Source organism: Notolabrus celidotus, chromosome 4, assembly GCF_009762535.1.
Source record: "Notolabrus celidotus isolate fNotCel1 chromosome 4, fNotCel1.pri, whole genome shotgun sequence".
Classification (NCBI taxonomy): Eukaryota; Metazoa; Chordata; class Actinopteri; order Labriformes; family Labridae; genus Notolabrus; species Notolabrus celidotus.
In genome coordinates, this window is record NC_048275.1 from 17,931,591 (window position 1) to 17,953,272 (window position 21,682).

General features: G+C 40.7%; 2 protein-coding genes across 4 annotated transcripts in view; both read right to left on the reverse strand.

Moving 5' to 3' along the window:
• Window positions 1–8,357, reverse strand: part of htra1a (HtrA serine peptidase 1a) — a 30,272-nt gene extending 21,915 nt beyond the window's left edge. The window contains exon 1 of the mRNA XM_034681054.1: window positions 7,498–8,357. Coding sequence (XP_034536945.1) covers window positions 7,498–7,954 — 457 coding nt within the window. The 5' untranslated portion in view covers window positions 7,955–8,357. The remainder of the gene's footprint in view (window positions 1–7,497) is intronic.
• Window positions 8,358–10,567: 2,210 nt separating this feature from the next.
• The window catches only part of LOC117811658 (pleckstrin homology domain-containing family A member 1-like), a 29,242-nt gene continuing 18,127 nt past the window's right edge, over window positions 10,568–21,682 (reverse strand). The window contains exons 7-13 of one of the 3 annotated variants that reach the window (XM_034682067.1): window positions 21,409–21,549; window positions 20,615–20,683; window positions 19,986–20,050; window positions 19,794–19,857; window positions 19,594–19,683; window positions 16,769–16,842; window positions 10,568–13,058 (exon numbers count right to left, since the gene is read on the reverse strand). In XM_034682067.1, the coding sequence (XP_034537958.1) occupies window positions 12,827–13,058; window positions 16,769–16,842; window positions 19,594–19,683; window positions 19,794–19,857; window positions 19,986–20,050; window positions 20,615–20,683; window positions 21,409–21,549 (735 nt within the window). In that variant the 3' untranslated portion in view covers window positions 10,568–12,826. The remainder of the gene's footprint in view (window positions 13,059–16,768; window positions 16,843–19,593; window positions 19,684–19,793; window positions 19,858–19,985; window positions 20,051–20,614; window positions 20,684–21,408; window positions 21,550–21,682) is intronic. The other 2 variants (XM_034682066.1, XM_034682065.1) reach the window with 2 other exon arrangements.

Consider the following 21,682-nt stretch of genomic DNA (forward strand, 5'->3'; position numbering starts at 1 on the left):
GTTAAGCTATTTCACATGAAGTTGGACATTCCAAGCTAGTAGTGCTATAGGTAAAAATAATAACTGTGCCAAATTTCATGATAATTTATTGAATAAACTATCAAGACTTTTTATCAGAAGCTGAATACTGTATGTCTGCACAAACGTTTAATCTATCCATCCATCAGTTGTTCAGATATTGTAGTCTTGACTAACCTACTAGCATTGCTATCCTTAGTGGGATGCAGCTAGCTAGATGAAGTTGGACACAAAAAAAAGTGGAACCACTTTTCCCTAAACCCTCATACATTTCTTTATGGACTTTATAACTAATAATCCAATACTCTTTCTGGTAGACATCACAAAAGGTTCTCATGGAAAAGTTGGTGTTAGGATCCTCATGCTAGCTTCACACCCTTGGGGTTTGTGGTCAGCTCTGATAGGATTACAGTTATAGAGAGCTGGCACAGTATCCAGAATGTGTGTTGTTTTTGGAGTCAAATGGGCTGTCAGTCTCTTAAACTTCAACATTTTGTCAATAGTGCTGCCCTCTCCCACACAAATTTACATGGAGATTTACACTGTAAAATAAGTGATGATAGCAGGCTTTAAGACTCAGTGGTGATGATTTATTGGAGATAATAAATCATGAATTACATAGCTAAGTTCAGTTACAGTATAGGGCCTTGGCAAGCCATTGTTACCTGATTTATATACTTTGACGGATTATTTCACTGCTGAGCTGGGCTTTAAAAGGCTCTACTGTTGTAGAAGTACACTTGTGAGCACTAATGTGTTGAGAGGAAGTTGGGACACAAAGCTTAAGATTAGAAAAAGCTTCCTATAAAAATGTAATCCATGTACTGCCGCTTTTGCTATATGCTAACAGAAACTGCTCCCTCAATAAAGCCCACTTTGAGTAGTTATTGTATATGTTAGCTTATTTTGTTATGTAGCTAACAGCTAACTAGCATAACGGTAAGCTGGGGCCTAAAGGTAAGTGCCTTTACTGCCACAGGATGGACTCACACTGTTTTCAAGCTCCCTGCTAGAAATGATTAAGAGTAATAACCACAGTTCTGGCTGCTATGGACAGACGCTGCTATCAAGACTGTACTAAATGGATTAAAAGAACCAATTACATTGACATCTAAACAGTGCTCCGCTTTGAAGAAATTCAGACAAATGGGAGACATATTTTACATTCTCTGGAGTGGATTTAGAAGGAGTCTCATCTATTTCCTCCTCTTGAGGAAATGAGGAAAAAGAAGTGATTGTTATCGCCCATCAGTGCAGTTTCACTACCACTCCTTAAGGCACTGGTGACATGAGGCATACAGAATTGCCAGTCTCTTGTTACAAGTTTGTAATTCTGTCTGATATCAGGCAACATGAATAATTGAGTTCAGAGAACTCAATTATTCAAGTGGCTCACTCCAAACTTAGTTAAAAAGTAAGCCCTTAGAATAAAATAATACTTCATAAAATCAAAAGGTTAGCATCAACAATGTAGAGGTTCCAGTTGTGATTCAATTAAGGTACATTATTTGCCATGCGTGTAATCATTACACACACCACTGTCAAAGACAGATAAGTAAAAGGTGGCTCAGTAGATATTTGGACCACTGATGTGCGGATAACATTTTTAGGGAAACTGGTAAAGAGATTATGGATGGAGAAGGAAAACGAATATTCAAGACTGTAGACTTCTGTAGGGGATCTTATTCCTACCACTCAGTAAGTTGAAGGCTCTGACACATCAAATAAAGTTAAAAAAAAAGTGTTAATAAAAACCAATGATCCTGACACAGGCCTATGGACTCACTGCAGTGCATAAATGACAATCTGATATAGAGTTTAAAGAGTGATGGATTGATTTTAGGTCCCCTGACTTCATAAAACAACTTTTAATAAAGACTCCAGTTAAGTAACATTTAAATTCACAACAACCAGATGTCAAAGATTACTTCCAGACTTAGATCAAGCACTTAAAGACAAGAAATCATTCAAACACAGACTTATACAAGAGTTACAGTACATATAAAAGCACTTTATTTTTGTCCATCTCTTTCTTTTTGCATACACACACTTAAATACCTTCTATCCTCTTCACTCTGTATACCCATTACCCCCTCCCCTCACTGCCCACTGACCTTCACCACAAGGGTTCCCGCTCAAGATCTCAGCCTCTTTTCTTTTTCGATTTTCTCATACGTCGTACCCGCTGTTTTATTGGCGCCTGCAGTCAGATGCTGCTTTTTCTTTTCCCCTGCACTGGAGATGTGCATACAGTAAGTTCAGCTTTTCTTCTTCTTGCCCTGACACTCTCATTAACACACACTGCCTACTTATGAACAAACTTAGCCCTTTGAGAACCACACCATGCTTGACGTGGGAGCACTGACTTTTCCATGATCCTTGCTAAACAAGTGTGGTTATTAATGAGCAAAGTAATAAAATGCTTGTGCTGTTGTTTCATTTATTCTAATTTGGTCACAATTGGCTTCATAGTCAGCAATGGAGGCTCAGGCAGAGCTTTGAGAAGCATGAGAACAACAGACACTTTTTATTTGTAAACCATTACTTGATCTGGGAAGTAATGATTTCAATGTTATGGCAATAAAGATTAAGATCCTGACTCATCTAATTTCATGAGGCTCTGCTCTCACTACATTCAAGATGGTAAATTGTTTAGGTTTTGCTGCTGTTTATAATGTTGCAAACACACACTGGCCACTTTGAGAGAATACCCACTGTGCAACTATGACCGTAATTCCCACTAACCAAAATGTTCCATTTCAAAAGTTGTCCTATTTTGATTGAAGTTCAACCAAAAACTTTCCATTTAGGACCTTATTTATGGTTGGAAACACACACACACATCAGCACATGCCACACAAACACACATCTAAAAGAGGACGGTCTCCACATCATGGAAAGTGAACAAAATCCAAACCATTTCCTTTTGTCTTTTGTTGTCATACAAATGGACTGGGGTCAGGGTAAGAATACATGGAAGTCAAGAATATGCATACAACCCTTTTTATGCTTTGATATCAAAATAGAAGGTCAATTTAACTGGAGAGAAAAGATAATCAAAATCAGAATTACTTAATTCTACGATACCTAAGTTCAATGAAACTTTGAATGACATTTTTATGTCGCAAGACTCAATGTGACAAAAATTAGATAGGAACATGAATGAATAATGAAAAGTTACAAAAATTAGTTATGAGCACTTTAAAGTGACAACTGTGCATATACTGAATATAATATATGCAGCAGTGCGTATGTAGTGCGATATTAAAGTGACATTTGCAGTAATGCACTGTAATTGCACTTTTGTGCTGTATTAGCAGTCTCTTAAAGCTCCTATGAGAAGTTTTCAACTGGTAATGAAACAGACTGAAATTAACAGTGATGCCTCTTTATGACGCACAGTAGCAAACAAGACCATTTACGTAAAGTTTCACAATTTCTATCGTACAATTGGCAATACCTGTATCTACTGTGAGGGGGTAGGTTCCAGATGAGGACATTTACTGCATGGTGAATAAAAACCCTTTTTATACTTTGTCTATCAGAAATATATACGATGAGTGATACAATTTACTATCAAACAAAAGCAGAACACAATTTTGTGACTGCCACACATACAGGACAAGATATGTGAGAAATCACTTTGTCCACAGGGGGTGCCAAAATTGACACAGACAGAGAGTTCCTCACAGGAGCTTTAAGTGTTAGGGGCGATGTTGGACACAGTCTTTGGTGTGTTTGTGTGTGTGCATGTGTTTCATAGTTGTCCAATTTGTTATTAAAAGTGTATTATCATAAGAAAATAAAAGATCAGTACTTTCTTCTACATTTTTTTCAAAGATCAGAATTGCCATGTCTGTATGCAAAGATCACCTCTTGACAACAAGCAACTAATTTAAGATCCTGTCACCACTTTAATTGATTTCAATCAAGTTCTAACACAGTCAGAAATATCGTTCTGTCTTTTTTGTGAAGTTAACATTCAGATCAGTGACTGAAAAATCATCTCAATGATACTGTTGGGATTGTTGAATGAAGTTGCTAGTATGATATATCTGCAGATAAATCATCCCAATTTCTGGAAAACAAGCTTTGTTTGATTTACTGGTGAAATAATTTGCTTGTGATAACAAGATAGCAGCAGTATTGGCTTTGGAATAAAGACACAGCTATCACAGTATGAAGTTGGACACCGGTTTTCTCTTCAAAATTCCAAAAATCTGTATCTAAGTATTATGATGAAATAAATCCAGCAAGAATTGATGGCAGTGTAGTTTTTAGTGGGGTTTATCTTGGTCCAACACTGACTAACTGTCAGAAACAAGCCAAGAGAGCTGGAGGGATTGGGTGCCTGGAAGTCAAATTAGGTTAGCTCACTTGTGATTTGGTGAAGGATATAAAAACCTATTTTTAGAATTAGAGGAAGAGAAAAGAAACAGTCTGACTCTAAATGAGAAGAGGAAAGGTGCTTAAACGAGGTCAAACTTGAGCAAGAGAATCCCAGGCATCATGAACAGGACAGAGTAGATGAGGAAACCAGACAGATGTGCGGATACAGCCAAGGAGACAGAGTATGGATAGAACAACATAAAAAAGGAAAAGACACATGCACGAAGACGGGCGTTTAGTATCATGGGCGGCTCAGACAAGTCAGGAAAGAATGTGCACACTCAGCACATGTCAGTATAGCTGGAGTCACAGAGTGCGTTCTGCAACCACAGCCAACAAAGCCAGAGAGAGCAGCACAGTGACACAGCAAGTCCGAAATGTATGGGTTTTTATTTCAGTACGAAGATAATTCAGGTAAAAATGCTAATATTATATGGGGGATCCAAGCCGCAAAGTCCAGAGCTTAAAAATTAAACCTTGGATGAATGAAGCCAACACGGAGCTTCCTTGACTGGCCACTAGAGGTTGGCTCCAGAAGTGAGTCAATCCCCAATAGCCTCTGTTAGAAAGAGAAGCTTTACAGCAGAAGTTTACAGCAGGTGCAAAGTAAGATTTGGTCTCTAAAGCTAGTGTCTTTATGAATGGAAACATACTTTTTAATGTCTCATGCTATTGAATTATACTGAGCCTTGGATTTATGAATAATTTTGGGCGCGGCCAAATTGAGTGACAGATGTGTACACTGTTGGGTTGCACCTCAGCTAATACCAGTCACTGATTTTGGCATTTTTGTGTTGTTTTAACGTTTTTTCTTGTAAAATTGGTACATACTGCTCTCTGTGTCAGGATTCTTACTAACTTTTATGTGAAGAGAAGACAGTAACCATGTGAAGAATCACCCACTTCTTAGGTCAGGTGCTTTGTATTGTTCAAGGATGCAGGTTTGCTACAAGCTACAGACATTCTATTGTCTAATGGATTAAAACTGTGGTCAGCTACCACTACAAATTAAGTCTCAATTTCAGATTAGTTTTGCTAACTAACAGATTAGTTGGCTAATCTATTATTTTTCAGCATTGAACCCCAACTGGAGGCTTCAACATAAACGTGTACAAACCAATCGGTGACATCATGATGACTCACATCTAATGATATATGGGATGACTGCACCTCATTTCAGACAACTCCACCCCTTAACTAATGTGACATTAAAGTCTGTCCTGTAAAATGCAACCCTTTTGTTCACATCTGTCTGGGGACCTTTGTTACATGACTTACCTCCATCTCTCAACCTTTATTGCCGTCCCTGTACCTCCACCTTTACTATATCAAAGGGCTTAACATTGCTTAAAACATACCGTTAGAAAATGAGTCACTTTAAACAAACATGACCCCCGGGTCATAAAAATATTTGACCTAATTTCCTGTGCCAAAATGGACAACTTGCATAATCGAGATACTTACAGTCCAGACGTTAAATGACATCATGCAAAGTGTCCTTGCATATATTTTCTTAGCATAGGGCCAAGAGGAGGGGTAGTTGAAGGAGGTTAGAGGGAGTTGATTTTCTTTGCAGCAGTGACCGGACTTCTTAAGTCTACAGTATTGATCACATTTCCACCCAGCTGGTGTAAAACACCAAATTAAATGTGACTCTTTTTATTGCATTTTTGGAACTTTTCACTAGTTGCCTTGACAAATCAATAGCACTCACCACAGCTGTCCTCATCTCCAGACATGGTTACCTGCATGGGGTGACTTAACCATTTAAGTTGCTTACATGACTGACAAACAAATGTGGCAATCCAGTCTGCACTTCCACGGCGCCCACGGCGTTTTTGATCTCTTTGTAAACCCCTCCCGTAAAATACAGGTTACTAATTTTGAGTTTTCCGCGTGTGTCTCCTGCCTGTCTTCAACAGAGGAGGAATTATGGCTTTGAGTCAGCGCCAGGCATTCCTTCATGTGACTAGTGAGTGTGATTTATGAGCGACAACAGACGCAAAGAGACAGAGAGAGACACTGAGATAGGAAAAGAAGAGAGAGGAAGTTTCCAAGCTTTGAGGTTAGTTACTGGTCTTTGAGGCGACAGGTGTTGAAGCTCTTCATTCAGAAGTTTTGAAAATGAACACGTGGTGTACGTTTCAGATGGACATACGTAAAACACATGCACCACAAACTGAAGAATGATACAATGTCTTTACCACCTGTGGCCTCAGAAGTGCAAGTGTGTTTGAGTCAGACCATCCTTCAGTTTTTAAAGCTATATAGTTCCTGCATGTAGCATTAATGATGATGATGAATGACTCTCTGATTAAACAGTACAGGAGTGAAAAATGATATCAGTTTATTATGTTGCTCCAGTGATTAGGTTGAAATACTTTTCCCATGACACTCTGATAAAGTACAGGTCCATTCTGAAACACTCACATATACCAATCAATCACTACACATACATCACATCAGTGCTGTTCAAAATCAGCCTATATCACACTTATCAAGCTTTGAAAATAGCTCTCAGTTCAGACAGCATGAACTACACTAAAAACAATCCAGAGGATTTGACCATGTGACTGTTGGTTATGCATGCTGGGGAAAAAAATCCTTCCATCAGGCTTTACATCAGAGCTCATGACTTCATTCAACCGAGCAGAAGTCAGAAATAGTTCTCTGATCCAGGCTAATTGTAATTCAGGAACAAGAGGGAAACAAACGTGAATAGTGGCTCTTGTTATCCAATACACATGAGGATTGTGTGCCACTGAATGCAGCTGTAAACTGTGATATCTGTGACTTGATCTACCCACAAACATCAAGTGAGGGGTCGATGGGAAGGTGAAGGATAATGACACAAGTGGAAGAAAATTTATAGATTTACAGTTAGGGTGCTGCGACTGAGCAGTGACTGATATTAAGATTTATGTTGCAGCTGGTAGATCTTAGTGGTTTCACATGAGATTAACTCATGAGAAAGTTCTCCAAATTCAATATAATTACTGTTATAGTAAAACCCATCCCTTTTATCCACCCATTAACATCCTAATTTGTTTGGCGTCTTCTTAATCCAAATCTTAACACCCTGGGTCTTACCTTTCCCACAGGCTCCCCGCTGAATGAAGAGCACAGGTGGCTGCTGCAGCTTCTGCGCGCGGCGGCTCACCCTCTTCAGCTCGCAGATATTCCGGTATGACACCCCATCGCTCCCACAAACTGGGTCGGTGGTTTTGCAAGCGCAAGTCCCACTCTTGCTTCTCCTCCTCACCGTCACGGTGTACGCCACCCCGCCGGGCACCGAGCACTCCAGCCCCTCACCGCACATCGGGTCCCCAAGCTTCCCGCTGCCGCCGCATGCTTCACCTTCCCCGGACGCGCACACCAGGCAGCAGTTACAGGCGTCGAGCGCTTGTCCCGTCGGGCAGTTCGCTGGTACCCTTGGACACATCGACTTGTCACAACGAGCGGGACATCCGATAACATACCGGCCGGTGATCTGTGCGTGTGTTGGCACAGAAGCAAAGGCTACGATTACGCACAGAGACCAAAACATGATGAAAAATAACGATACAGAAAGTTAAATAGAAAGTTTCAAAGAGTTCCAGTAGTGCGCTCTCTGCTTGCAGTGCTATGGGATGAGAGAGCTCAGGAGTGCAGAGAGGGGGGGAGTCACTTCAGCTGGAGAGGCATTTAACAGAGACTCCACTGCGCAACCAATTACGCGCCTTCACGTTTCTGCTGGCAATGCTTCACAGAAACAACTCACTCTCCAGATAATCACAACAAGCCTGCTGATTGGTGCTCCACGTGACGTACGCTGCGTTAAAAGCCTGCGTGGAAATTAATGGACTGCATTTGTTTTAGAACTGTGCCACAAAATTAGAGAAAAAGTGACAAAGGTGTGCGTGAATCCATCTTTCTTCTGCCTCCCTCAGAGTGGGGTTGAGAAGTTCAAGTGCACCACAGCCGGCCAATGTTTTGCTGACATTGGCATTGACCCTGATTATATTATATACAAACAAATGAAAACAGAGGATTAAAACCCCAGTGGTGCTGCCCAGATGTTTTATAGGCTGCACAGCCATGCACACATCCTGCAGGCCTTTTTCCAGCTTGTGTTTTTCCCTTTATGAATTAGTCACGCCTGGCATCCACACAAGCCCTTATGGCTATTTAGGAAAATCAGCAGAGTAAAATAAATAAAATGCGGGATGGATTGTGGGATTTGTGGAGTTAATAAAGCGTTTTCAAACAGTCAAATTAGCCCTAATTGGAAAATTGCAAGAACTTCATCTATCCATTTATTATGATGTTATCCCAGCTCTGTGGGTTATAAGCACCCATCTGGCAGGGAAAAAAACAGCATCTAATGGGGATATCCAAAAGGCAACAACCATTCCTTTTCAAGATAAAGTGTAAATCAATCAAATGGTAATCAAAACACTTCTCTCAATAACTATGTTGTGCCACATACTAAAAGGGAAACTAATTTTGTCTGAATCAGCAGAGAATAAATTAATTGCTTGTTGAAATGTGACACATTTCACTTATTAGGAGAGCAAGATTTGGTAAAAACAGATCTCTGTTAGGTTTAGATTTCTGTCGCAAGCTGTAAAAGATTCCAGTAAACACTGAGGCAATGAATCAGTCTCATAAAACTCCTCAGTACAATGTGATTGATTAGGGGTGAAACAGGGTTCCATTAATGGGTCTTGGTTTAAAGGGGTGACTGGATGTTTGGGCAAGGAGGGAGGAGGCTCCCTGTGGTGTGCCAGAGATCTGGGTAACACACGCTTCTGTTTCCAGAAAGGCAATTAGAAATAGAGGCTTAGGGTTGGGAAGTTATAGTCTCTCAAGGACCAGACTGCACAGGAAACAGTAAGATGTAGACTTGTAACCCTGGAATTCAAGGTAGGCTATTTGTCTTTGTGAAATGAGAGGGTACACTTGTTTCAGAACCAAGAAATGTGAGCACCATATCATTTTCCAGTGAGACCGTACAGCTCTCTCAGACCCATTATGTGGAAACTCTTGGGGATCACAAGCATGTAGGCGAGAACTGGTGGGAAAATCCACAGATGAAAACAACCTCATCTATAAGGAACCAAAGATGGACGCCGCTGAGGTCTGTGTGATCTCTCATGTGCTCCAGTCAGCAGCAATGTCTTGGCTGTGACTGAGGCCCTCCACGGTCCAAATATGGCTCCCATGAAGCCACAGCAAAGGTTTGCATCGTCCAATGAGGAGCTCAGATAAATATGCAAGTTGGAGTGGAGAGAACAGGGAGAACTGCCCACTTCCGATTCACACGCTCAGTACCTACAAAATACATGCAGCACTGAATGTTATCACTCCGTGTACGATGAAAGCGGACTGTAAATCAAATAAAAATCTAAACATGTTACAGAGCCAGAGTCATGTGCAACGAGCAGCTCATTAAAAGAAGGGTGAACATAATCAACATAACCAAAAGTCACCGGTGTAAAAGGAACAACTTTCAGCTACTTATACTTATTATATCCTTTGTAGAGCAGAAACCTCAAATCTCCAAAACTACAGCTTACCAGGAAATGAAAAAATCTGCTTTCAAAAATAACTTGTCTCTAAATTGGATTCAGTTACAAGATTTGTTAATGCTTTTCATAGGCAGAAATTTTGTAATACCCTTTGACTGGTACTAAGGGTAAGCAAAATCATTATTTTGGGAAAAATAAATATATAAATATAAAATATGGAGATACAAGGTTTTCTGCCTGACAGCATTGATATTTAATCAGAAATATAGAGCAAATTTTACTAGCAAAATGTAATGGAATATGGTTGATTATGATTTAAAATGTAACCTCCAACACAAAAAAACATTCACTTTCTATACAAATAGTGTAAAATGGTTCAAAACTTCATAATTACTATTCATTTGTTGTTTACTCTATAGATACTTTTACTTTTGATACTTACAGAATGATCAATTATGCCGATTTATACCTTTCAGTTCAGTAAATGTCAATGGAACAGAACCATGGTGAAGTTTCTTTTTCACCACAAGAGGGCAGTAGGAGACTTAATGAGTGGCATGAGGTAAATACTCAGATCAAGATTTGTAAGTCAGCACTTGCTTTAACTTTCTCCTCATACTCAAAATTTAAAGACACTCGAGGAGCATGAGGAAATTTTCAGTGTTTAATTCATTCAAGTTCAACCACATAATAAATAAAAACATTTCAAACCGATTACACCAGACTAAAAAGAAAAATTAGGTGAAATAGCAAGAAGTTGTTGGACTGAAATAAAATAGGCACTTAAAAAAGGATTAGTTTGTATTATTCAGCTGTGAAATATGAGGCTGGGTTTGCAACACATGTAGGAGAAATATGAACAGGAAACATCTAAAAGCATATAAAAAATAAATCAGCTCTATTCTGCACACACGACACACACAGAGCGGCTGAAGAGAAACAAAAGCTACAAACAGAAGGATGATCTGAGGAACCACTGAAATGTTACCATGCTACAGAAGTGTCTGAGCTTGAACGCATGAACCAAAACGTCTGCACAGTGTTCACACAGCACAATCATCTTCACATTAAGGACTGCAGGTTCAGTTAGATCATAGAGTCTATTATAGCTTATCTGAAACTGACCCAGCCCTGTTGTTGAAGTTTTTATTACTATGAATAACAAAATGTACACGAGTGAACACTTCCTGATAACTGACAACACCGAGTCGGTGTGGTCTGATGCGTTGAAATGTGGCTGGTAAAGCGTCTGATTCAGGTTAAGTGATGCATGTACTGTGATAGCTCTTAAAACCTTTACACTTCTTTGAAGTACCCTTACTTTACCACTAGAGGAGCAATATATGTTTAAACTATTCAATATAGTTTTATAGCTACGTTCCTTTGGCTTGAAACAGCCATTACCGTAAAATTCAGATATAAGACGCACTTCTAATACCTTTTTATGTCATCTCAAATGTGAGCTACGTCCTATACACTGGTGCGACCAATATACCAGCGTAAAATGCAGATATCTTTTATTGCATTATGGTATTTTATCCAGAAGGCGGCGCTGGAACGAGCAAGCAGCCGCTTTGTTGCGCAAAGCATGCTGGATACATAGCAAGGCAGACCAGGCTAGAAGTGACACTTTTAACAGCCTCTCCCTCATTAGATCATAATCATGCATTTAAAGAAGGCGGTAATACACTAAAAGTAAAAATAATTTGTGGGGTGCTGGTTTGATTTAAGCCAGTGACTAGCATTTAAGGGGATTTCCTAAGTCTCTGCGGATTGGTTGCAAGCAGCGGACTGCATCTGTTAACGCTACCATGAGCTGAGCTTGACTACCATACTGGCAGACATCAGGATGGTGAAAACAGATGGTATTAGAAGGAGCTACACAGCTGCATAGGAACTGAACATTGATGAATGTGAAGAAGGTCTTTACACATGGAGACATCTTTTTTTCCTTCTGGAGGTCGCCCGCCAAAAAACAGACAGCAACTTATATACCAGTGCAACTTATATTCTGGATTTTACGACGTAGCATTTGCCAAGTTAACCATCCGATATGAAAAAATCAAGAGATGTAAGTCAAAAGCTCTGCATCTGCTGGTCATAATAAATCTGTTTTGCATTAATTAACACATCAGGTCGTACACAAATACTTTCAAATTCTTGCATCTAATCCTAGACCACAATTTTGAATACTTATTTGCATTAGTGATGATTTCATCTCAGGCTAGGTTTCACCCAACTACCTAACACAGCCTAACTACTGCTTGGTTAGCGAGTGTATGAATGGATCACGCAGTTTAAATTAGTAGGTTAGAGTAGTGATACAAATACAGTCCTCATTTCAAACCCTCTTCAGTCGTGAGGAAATAGCTCCTACTAAGGCTCCCTTATTTTCTTGGCACAAAGTCGTTCACTCTGCCCACAAACACCATTAACGATACTGTTTCAGGTTAAAATAAAGCTCTGTCATTAGTTAGGGACAAGTAAAGGAAAGGTTGTAGTTTTGTTTAACAACTCTTGGGAAATAAATACACATTTGTACACGTGGCAGCAGGCAGGCGTACGAGTGTGGGTGAAGAGTCGTCTTTGGCACACAAGTACGGGACAGTGGTTTCTCTGACACACTGACGAAAGAGCTCCACACGAGTCTGTGATGTGGTACATCGTTATCTGCCAACAGCTTTGGTTTGAAACACACCTGTCCAAAAGTTTCCCATTTGTCCATGAACTCTTGGTCAACATCACCCAGATGTGCAAGTCCTAACGTCCAGTTCAGACCTCGCTCACGGGCAGGTCAGCGTCATCCAGGTCTAGAGGAGGTTCAGGCATGTGGGGCTCAAAGCTGCTCCGCCGTCGCCACGGTGACTCCTCCTCAGAGTTACTGATGGTGGTTGCAGGTGGCTCATGGCTCACTTTGCCAGGCGCGTCTCCTGCAGGGACAGGCGTGCTGGCGTGTGGCCGTGACTGGGCCGCGGCAGCAGGCTCATGAAGTGCTCGCTGTCCCATGCCAGGCTGCGGGCGTGTGCCGCACGTGACAGCAGCGCCCCACTCTGGGTAGCATGGTGGCATGGCAGATATGGGCGAGCGAGGGACGGGGGGACCCGAGGGGCTGCGGTAGAAAGTGGGACGGCTGCCGTGTTCCTGCAGGCAAAGAAAGGAGGTGGACACGGAGAAGAAAAAAAGAAGAGGAGATAAGACCGGTGGCTGTTAGTGAGAAAAGTGAAATCCTGATATTTGTTTATTTAAGAAGCAAGCGAAAAGTGAGTTACAGACTTGAATTTAGCACCAGTATTTGGAGCCTGATGCAGCTTTAGCAGAGTTGGTGCTGAAGGTGCTGAAGCATTGAAAGAGAGTAGAGATGGTGGTGGTAGTAGCAGTAGAAGCAGTAGTGGTAGTAGCAGTAGTAGTAGTAGTAGTAGTAGTAGTAGTAGTAGTAGTAGAAGAAGAGGTAGCAGGAGTAGTGGTAGTGGTGTCAGCAGGTTTTAGTTTTGGTAGTCTCAACAGGTTGCAGTGGAGGAGCAGAGTTGTTTAGGAAGCAATGGTTGGTTGTGGTTTGTTATTTCACATCTTTTCATTGTCTGATTTCAATCTCTGTAGAAAAAAATAAATAAACAAATAAAAATGAAAACAAAAACAGATGGCATGAAATGCAGCCATTGAGCTGTTCAGGGTGTTGGTTAGAGAAACACCAACGACAAATATGTGTATCGAATGAAGTCTCCGACAAGATGCTACAGCAGCACTTTCAGGCTTGTGCAATATCTGATCTGTATATTTACAAAGTATTCCTCACGCTTTACAAGATTTACCAAACAAACATGGCTAAAAATAGAGAAGCACAAATGAACAACCCAAATTCCAAAAAAGAGTTGGGAAGCGGTGTAAAATATTGACAAAACTGAATTTGAGGGATTGCAAACCATGAAACTCCTGTAATAGAAAACAGAGTAAAGAGAATATATCAACAGCTGAAACATTTTAAATTTGATGCCAGCGACACATTTCAAAAAAATTTGGAACAGGGACAAAATAATACTGAAAAAGTTGCACAATGCTAAAAAAAATGAACTAAGTTAGTTTGCAACAGGTCAGTAACATGACTGGGTATACGAAGGGCTTTTCAAAGAGGCCGAGTCTCTCAGAGGTACAGATGGGAAAGAGGTTCACCACTTTGTGAGAGCTTGTGTTAGCAAATAGTTTAACCATTTTAGAATGATGTTCATGTTCCTCAACGTAAAGTGACAAAAAAGTTTATCATCTACAGCAGGGATTCCCAACTTTTCAGCCCGGATTCCCAAACTTTCAGCCCGCTACCCCCAAAATGTAGGTACCAAAGACTTGCAACCCCTGCTAACCCTTGAAGTGATTAAATGTTGTTTCATACTTCATTTAGCTGGTATGCAGAAAATTAAGCACCTAAATGCACACCTGGCTGTATTTCCTGTTGTGCTGTGAATTAACTTGCTGCTACTGATGCTTTTATTAATTCAATGTTAACTTACCCTAACCTTAGGAGTCATGAGGCAGCATAGAAAGAACTAATGAAAAAAAAATTAAGATTTTATTTGAAATTTAACTATTTTTGTCAATATTTTTTTAGAATAATGGACAAAATAGGAAACTTTAGATCATTTAAAAAAGAAAAAAATTCTGGATGACATCTTGCTACCCCAAATTAGTGTCTTGCAAACCCCAGGGAGTCCCGACCCACACTTTGGGAACCACTGATCTACAGGACATATATCTTTAAAAGATTCAGGGAATCTGTAAAAATCTCTGTACAAAAGAGATAAGACCCCAAAAAAATAATAGATGGCAATGATCTTTAGGTCCGCTGGCGGGACTGCATTAAAAACAGACATGACTCTGTAGTGGAAGTCACTGCATGGGCTTAAAATCACTTCCAAAAATTGACATTCTTTTTTGGAATTCACAGATGCTGCATCTTCCACTCTAAAGAGAAAGGCACCAATCACCTTGTTATCAGTGGTTCAAAAGCCAGCATCCATGATGTGATGGGGATCAATAAGTGTCTATGGCATAAGGAGCTTACACATCTGGGAAGTCAACCATAATGCTAAACATTATGTACAGGTTTTGGAGCAACATATGCCGCCATCCAGACAATGTCTTATTCAGGACAAACCTCGCATATGTCAGAAAGACAATGCCAAACCACATTCTGCATGTGTTACAACAGCATGGCTCTGGAGTCCGAGGGCTAAACTGGCCTGCCTGCAGTTCTGACTGCCATATGTTTTCAGTCACCCGTTGAAAACATATGGCAGTGCACCATGAACCACAGAAACAAGACAAAAGAGAACCCTAACTGTTGAGCAGATGCAGTCCTATATCAGGCAAGAATGGGACAACATTTAGCTTTTAAACACTCCAGAGTTTCCAAACGTTTAGACAGTGTTGTTTATAAAAAATAATAATAATAATAAAAAAAAAGAAGGGTTTTAACTTTTTTTAAATGTGTTCCTGGATCCAAATCTAAATAAGTATGAATTTTTCACAAACATTATTTTCAGTTTCAACATTTGACATGTTGTCTTTGCACAATTTCAATCAAATACAGGGTTTAAATAATTTTCAAACCATCAAAATCTGTTTTTTATCAACCTTTTACACAGCATCCTAACTTGTTGGAATTGGGGTTATATTACAAGGGGCTTCTTGTTGAATCCAAAGGTCCAAAACTAGGCTTTAAGACAGACAGATTACTTAATGTAACACACAGAAGACTTGAAAAAATGGCATGCAGTTCAAACTTATGTTTTATTTGTACACTACAAAGGAGTTCTTCTTCTAAAAATGAATATTCAAATGTAAATCAATACTGGACTAGAGAAACCCAAAGTATGTGACTCTGGTCTTTGGATTCAGCTTTAATGTTTTCTGAGATCAACATTTATCACACAAAAGGTACAAGGAGACCTGGATGGAAAACATATATTTATATATTTTGTGTATAAGGAAAAGAGAAAACAAAACATACAGGCAGCGAACAGGAGGGAGGAGGAGAGACAAGCAGGATGTCACACATCTAAGACAGGTACACAGCTGCAGCAGACTGCAGAGATAACAGAGCATGAGGGGAAGAGAAACACAAGGTGTGAAAGACACATGTACCCAGTAATACAGACAGAGATAGAAACAGGCTAAAGGTAATCAGAGCTACGCTGGGCAGGATGATCATGCAGTGAGCAAAGTGTGTGTGACTTGTACAGGAAGTTTTCAGTTTCAACGTGTGCAATGTGAGGACAGGTGAAAACTGCAGGTGAAGTTAAAAGGGAGAGTAGGAGGCACTGACTGCAGGGGTGTCTAATGTTTTCCAGCTGTTTAGAGTCACTCTACCTACAAATGTAACTTTGAAGCAGTTGAATGACTACAGATGTGCTTGATTTTTCGTTACCATGCCTGTGGCGATAGTCATCACATGCTAGAGGAGCTAAATCGAGCACACCATAAGTCAAAACCTTTCGGAAACAAGTTTGCCTGGGAACGCTTTGATTCCCACTGAATGGAATAGGCTTAAACTTTTGAGGTGAGCTTGAAGTTACAAAAGAAAAAAAAGAAAGCAGAGGAAGAGCAGAAGTGGATGAAAAAAAAAGCAGCGAGGACGAGGGCGTGAAGGGAGGAGCGCTTGTTGGGTTATCACAGCCATACTTAGGATGTGGTTGGTTCTTAGAGAAATACAAAGAGGGGCGTCAGATGTGCCTTCAGATCTGATCCCCTCTCATGATGTCGACAACCACAAAAGGGCCAGCCAGTGAAAGGGAAAGTATTAAAAACAGGTGAACTTATAGTTTAAAGGGGGAGGGGGGATTTTAGACGAGCTGACATACGTGCTGCTGCACTCCCCGATTCGGGATGTATACCTCTGTATACAGGGGTTCGACAGCCGTCTGGCCTGCCGCATCTGCAACAACACAGTGCACAGCAGTATTAGAGCAGATGGGCCGTCAGCCCAGAGGGAGAGGAGAACGTGGAGAGAATGTGACACAGAAAGAAAGAACGAAAAAGAGAAAAGAAAGAGAGAGAGAGAGAATGAAAGAAAGAGATAATAAAAGAAAGAAAGGGGACACGAGGAAAAAGAGTTGAGAGAAAAACAAGCAGGAAAGAAAGAAGTACACACTGTAGAGAAATAGACAATGAAGAAGAGTCGAGGATGATTCCAGTGTAACGAGAGGGGGCCAACACCGTGTCAGGGCCATGAAGCTACTTTGGTTCTCTAATCTTATCAGTTTTAAACTCAGGTAGTGTACTCACAGATCTGTTGGTCTTTAAGGGTACCCAGTCCGTCACCATGCAGTGGATGAGGATGTTAAAAATCAGTGAGGATGTCATACATGAACTGAAATCTTGATTGTTTGTGCCAATCTGGGGATTTGGGGCTTTCCCTTCTTACTACAATACCAAGCAACCCAAACAACAGACTTATCTGTTCTTGTTTTGTATGTCTACTTGTAATAAATGATTATTTAACTGATAATGAAAACCAGAGAAACAAATGTTTTTTCCCTCAAGCTGATTTTTTTTTGTGCTGCAGAGCTTCAGTCTCTTTCTTAACAAAGTCAAGATGGCAGATGCTCTGGACACAATACCACATTAATATTTTTCAGTTAAGTTCCAACTGGAAAAAAAAGGAAGAGACAGCTGATCTGGACAATATAAAAAACCTGCACCACACAGGTCCCTCTTTAAACAGGAATAATGCATCAAATTCAAGAGCTCATTCTGCAATGTATCATCCAACTAAAGAAACACTATATATCTCCCAGCACCATGATGCAAAGAGTCATCAACAGAGTCCCACAGCAGATGTTGAGAAGAGAATAAACATTTCTTTCATCTATTAGTTTTTATTACTATTTATCAGCAAGAAAGTGGCAAACAGTCCTTAAAATAGGCCTCTCAGTGTGCCTCTCTATGTGACGATCATCAGGTAACTCATTCTGGATACAGGGTGACCAGTCCTGCCCCATCTAGTATATGATTGGTTGGCTGGAGCAGCAAAATCAGCAACTCACCAAAGAGAACAGGCTGATATGTTACAGAAGTAGCATTGGTAGCTGCTAATGATATGCTAAACAAACACTCAGTTCTCTGAAAAAGGTGCAGGGTCAGAAGTTTCTCTCTGTGTACTCACATGGTACTTACTAGCCTCTCTCCTCCATGGGAACAGGTATACAAAAAGCTTATCATAGTTATATAGTTGGGGAGCTAGCAGGCTAACATTTATGCGTGAGATCCCCTTATGGCCTCTCTGCTACCAGGACATTGACTGACAAAAAGGTGTTTTTCGACCGCAGGAACTTTACCGCGGAACTAGGGACTTTACCCCTGAACTACGTGCGTTTCGACCGGAGGAACCAGGGTCTAAATTTAGTTCAGGGGTAGATATCTCCCCCCTGAAAAGCCCCTGCTTGGGGGGGTAGTACTTTTCAAAGGTCCTGGGACTTTCGGTTGAACATAACAGTGTTTGTGGAGTTTACACAGTTGTTGAAACACAGGGGGAGTTCCTGGGAAAGCATACTAGTTTAGTTTTTTTATTAAGATTTCAAAATATTATTTAATATAATTTTTTTCTCCATACATCACTGGCCTGATTTGCACAATCTACTCGGGACTTCAGCCCGCGGTCGAAACGCTGACAACAATTGGGGGCAGAGGAACCTTTTAGTTCTGGGGAAAGTAGTTCTGGGGGCTAAAAGACCCCGGAACTTTTGGTTGAAATGCACCTTAAGTGTATGATTGATGGAAATGACCTGAAAGTTTCAGGGCTTTTGAGAAAACACTTTTGGGTACTGCCTTGAGCCCAAGTTGTTGCATCCACACTCTACCTATGCTTCCTGATGTAGGCCTATCATTCTGCATGGGAAATATGAGGTGCGACACATGAGCTGTGAGTTTACTGAGCCCTTTCAGAATTCAATGCATCAATGCATCAGAGATGCAGGACACATACCTAACATTTTCACTGGAATAATAAAAATCAATAAATAAGTGACTAAAATAACCAACATGCGCAAGATCGGTTTTGATGACTTTTGATAAATTGTCCAGCCCTCTTTTGTAGCATTTCATTTCCAACCTCTCTTCCTTGGTTCCATGTCAACCAGCAGGGCATAACAGCCAGAAAAGACTGATTTGGGAAGCCAGTTTGGCCTCATGATTCGAGCCCACGCCGCCATGATTCAGGCTACAGCCTCGGCCACAGGGGTTGCTGGATCGCCTCCCAGCCACGACCCATTGCTGCATGTGTTCTCCCACTCCCTATATCACCTGTCTCTCCTGAGCTGTCCTGACTAATGATACAAAGTGCTCCAAGAAATAACTTTGTAAAAATGTTGGTGACAAGAAGAACACAAAACATTAAACACTGGAGATGGGGACTAAACGGTGTGTCTTTAGCTGACAGCTGTATGAGCAATAATTATGAATGACGTGTGAAACAGTACTAATCAATCTTGTGAACAGTCTTGATTTCATCCCCTGTTTCACTGGAGGTTTATCAGTCAGTAAGACTCACGTTCTGCACATGAAAGAGTCTGTTAATTTTGCAGAGGTACATTTGAGGTCTGGTTAGCCTCTTGAGTCTATTTACGAAGACTTGAAATCACACCATGGTGAGCGACACTGTGCTGTAAATGTAGTGCGAGATACATACTGTGGCTGCAGACCTCCCAGGCCCCCGCTGGGCCACAATGGCCCCTGAGACAGCCTTGATCCAGCTGTGCATCTCCTCTGGGCTGTCGGCCTAGAGGGAGACATAAGAGAAAGGGACTATGAGTGCCAAAGAGGAGTATGAGATTAAATGATTCAAAATCCAGTGAGTGATGGTGAGGGAAAACTAGCTTCACATCTTACCTGTATGTAAAATGTCCTGGATGTGGTGACGACTTCAAACAGATTATCCCTCATCATAATGTCACTGCAACCAAAGTGGAAAAAGATTATCTCAAATGTAAATCTTCACATCAATCAGACAAGATAAACACCCTCCTGCTGGATAAAGGACATTTTTTGTACGTTGTGAAAATGCAGGGACATGTTGAATACCTCTGTTTGCACTCCTGAACTTTGTGAACTTCCTTCAGTGGGATCATTCTCAGAGGCTCTTTCTCCTATGGGCAAGAAAACAACTGTTTATAATACTGAAAGAAGCCATAACCTTATAACTGAAGAACTAAGGATGAATATTACTTTATCTAATGTAACAAATAAGACTGCCATAGGGATTTTGCTTTATTGTGGCACAAGACAGTCTTTACTAAAAGTAGCAGACTGCAAACTAAATCCCTGATGGTTGTATCTTTCTTGACGTGGCCATTTGATACCGGAGACACAGAGTCTGTGTCCTTGGAGCCTGTTGATAGCCAAATAGACAGATAAAGCTGTCAAATAAGGGCAAACCTGGACAAGGACAGGGTATAAGGCGTGCAGTATTATCCAGAGGACAGTCTGTGTGTAGGCGTGCAAGACAGGCAAGGGGGGAAGAAGACATGACAGGACATGTGGAGTGAGGGCACTGAATTCCACAGACTGCAGATAAACATGTTGGAACTGGAGGTTGTGTGTTTGCTGCTTCTCTGCGTCACTGTGGATCTGAGCTACACATTTCATCAATGAAAACATTCCTCAAAGGCTTCACATAACTTAATTCACCAAACTTCATCAAGGCTTATTACCAGATCTGACTTGAAGTAACTCATGGAGTTTTCTTCCAGCAAGAAATATCGTCGTTTCCAGTTTCTCATCTGAAGAAAGAAAAAGAAAAGATGTTCAGAGTTTTTTAATTTTAAAATCTAGTTTCACTGGTAATCAAGGTTCTACACATTTATATCTGTTCTTTGTTATGGTACGGCTTTCTTTAATTACTGTAGGGCTGAACTAATGTTGTTTCAATAGCAACAAAGCTGCTTGACACAAAAGTAAAAGATTCTTATTTTCCATGAATGATCTACAAACACGTCAGCCTGAAGACAGTACAAGTTCACCTCTTCAACAGGAGCACATAACAAAGCAGTTATTCATGCAGTCTGTTTATCTCATGTCTCTACTTTCAAAGCTGTCCCTTGGACTCTGTGGTTACATTTAACCTGTAGGAAATATGGGCTGATCATGAAGCAGATGTTCTGTAGAATTTCTTCCATTTTGGTTCTTTTGTAATATACTATTATATGACATAGAAAACAAGTATCAGAATTAGAGTTTGTCAAAAAAAACAAACTTCAATGCCCAGTATGTATTGGAACACCCAGACATAAATTTTACTGCATATGTGTAATGGGATTTTCAGAAAAGGGTATGGGCGACTTGTTCACACATAGAAAGTAATAACAGGTCATAACAACATGCAAAATGTGAAATGTTTTCAGAGTCCCAAAACCTGCTGTGCTGAAGAGCCTGTCTTAACCATACCAGAAAGCAAAGCTGGATATAGTCAACCCAACTGACAGTCCAGAGAAGCAGATGGACTCACCACAGCTCCCTGCTTGACGCAGTAGCCCGATTTGATGACGGTGTGCTCCTGAGTGGGCCTGCCCAGGAAGTACGGCAGCTGGCTGTGGGAGCGATGCATGGCCTCTCGCTCTGCTCTGTCCACAGCGTCACCACCTTCCTGCTGGAGGGTGAAGAACACAAGATGTTACAACTGTATGTTTCATAAACATAAGCAGAGTTATTATAATCAGATCTATCTGCACTAATGATTAGAGATAAGACGTGATTTGCGCATTCAAACTGTGTGTGTCTTC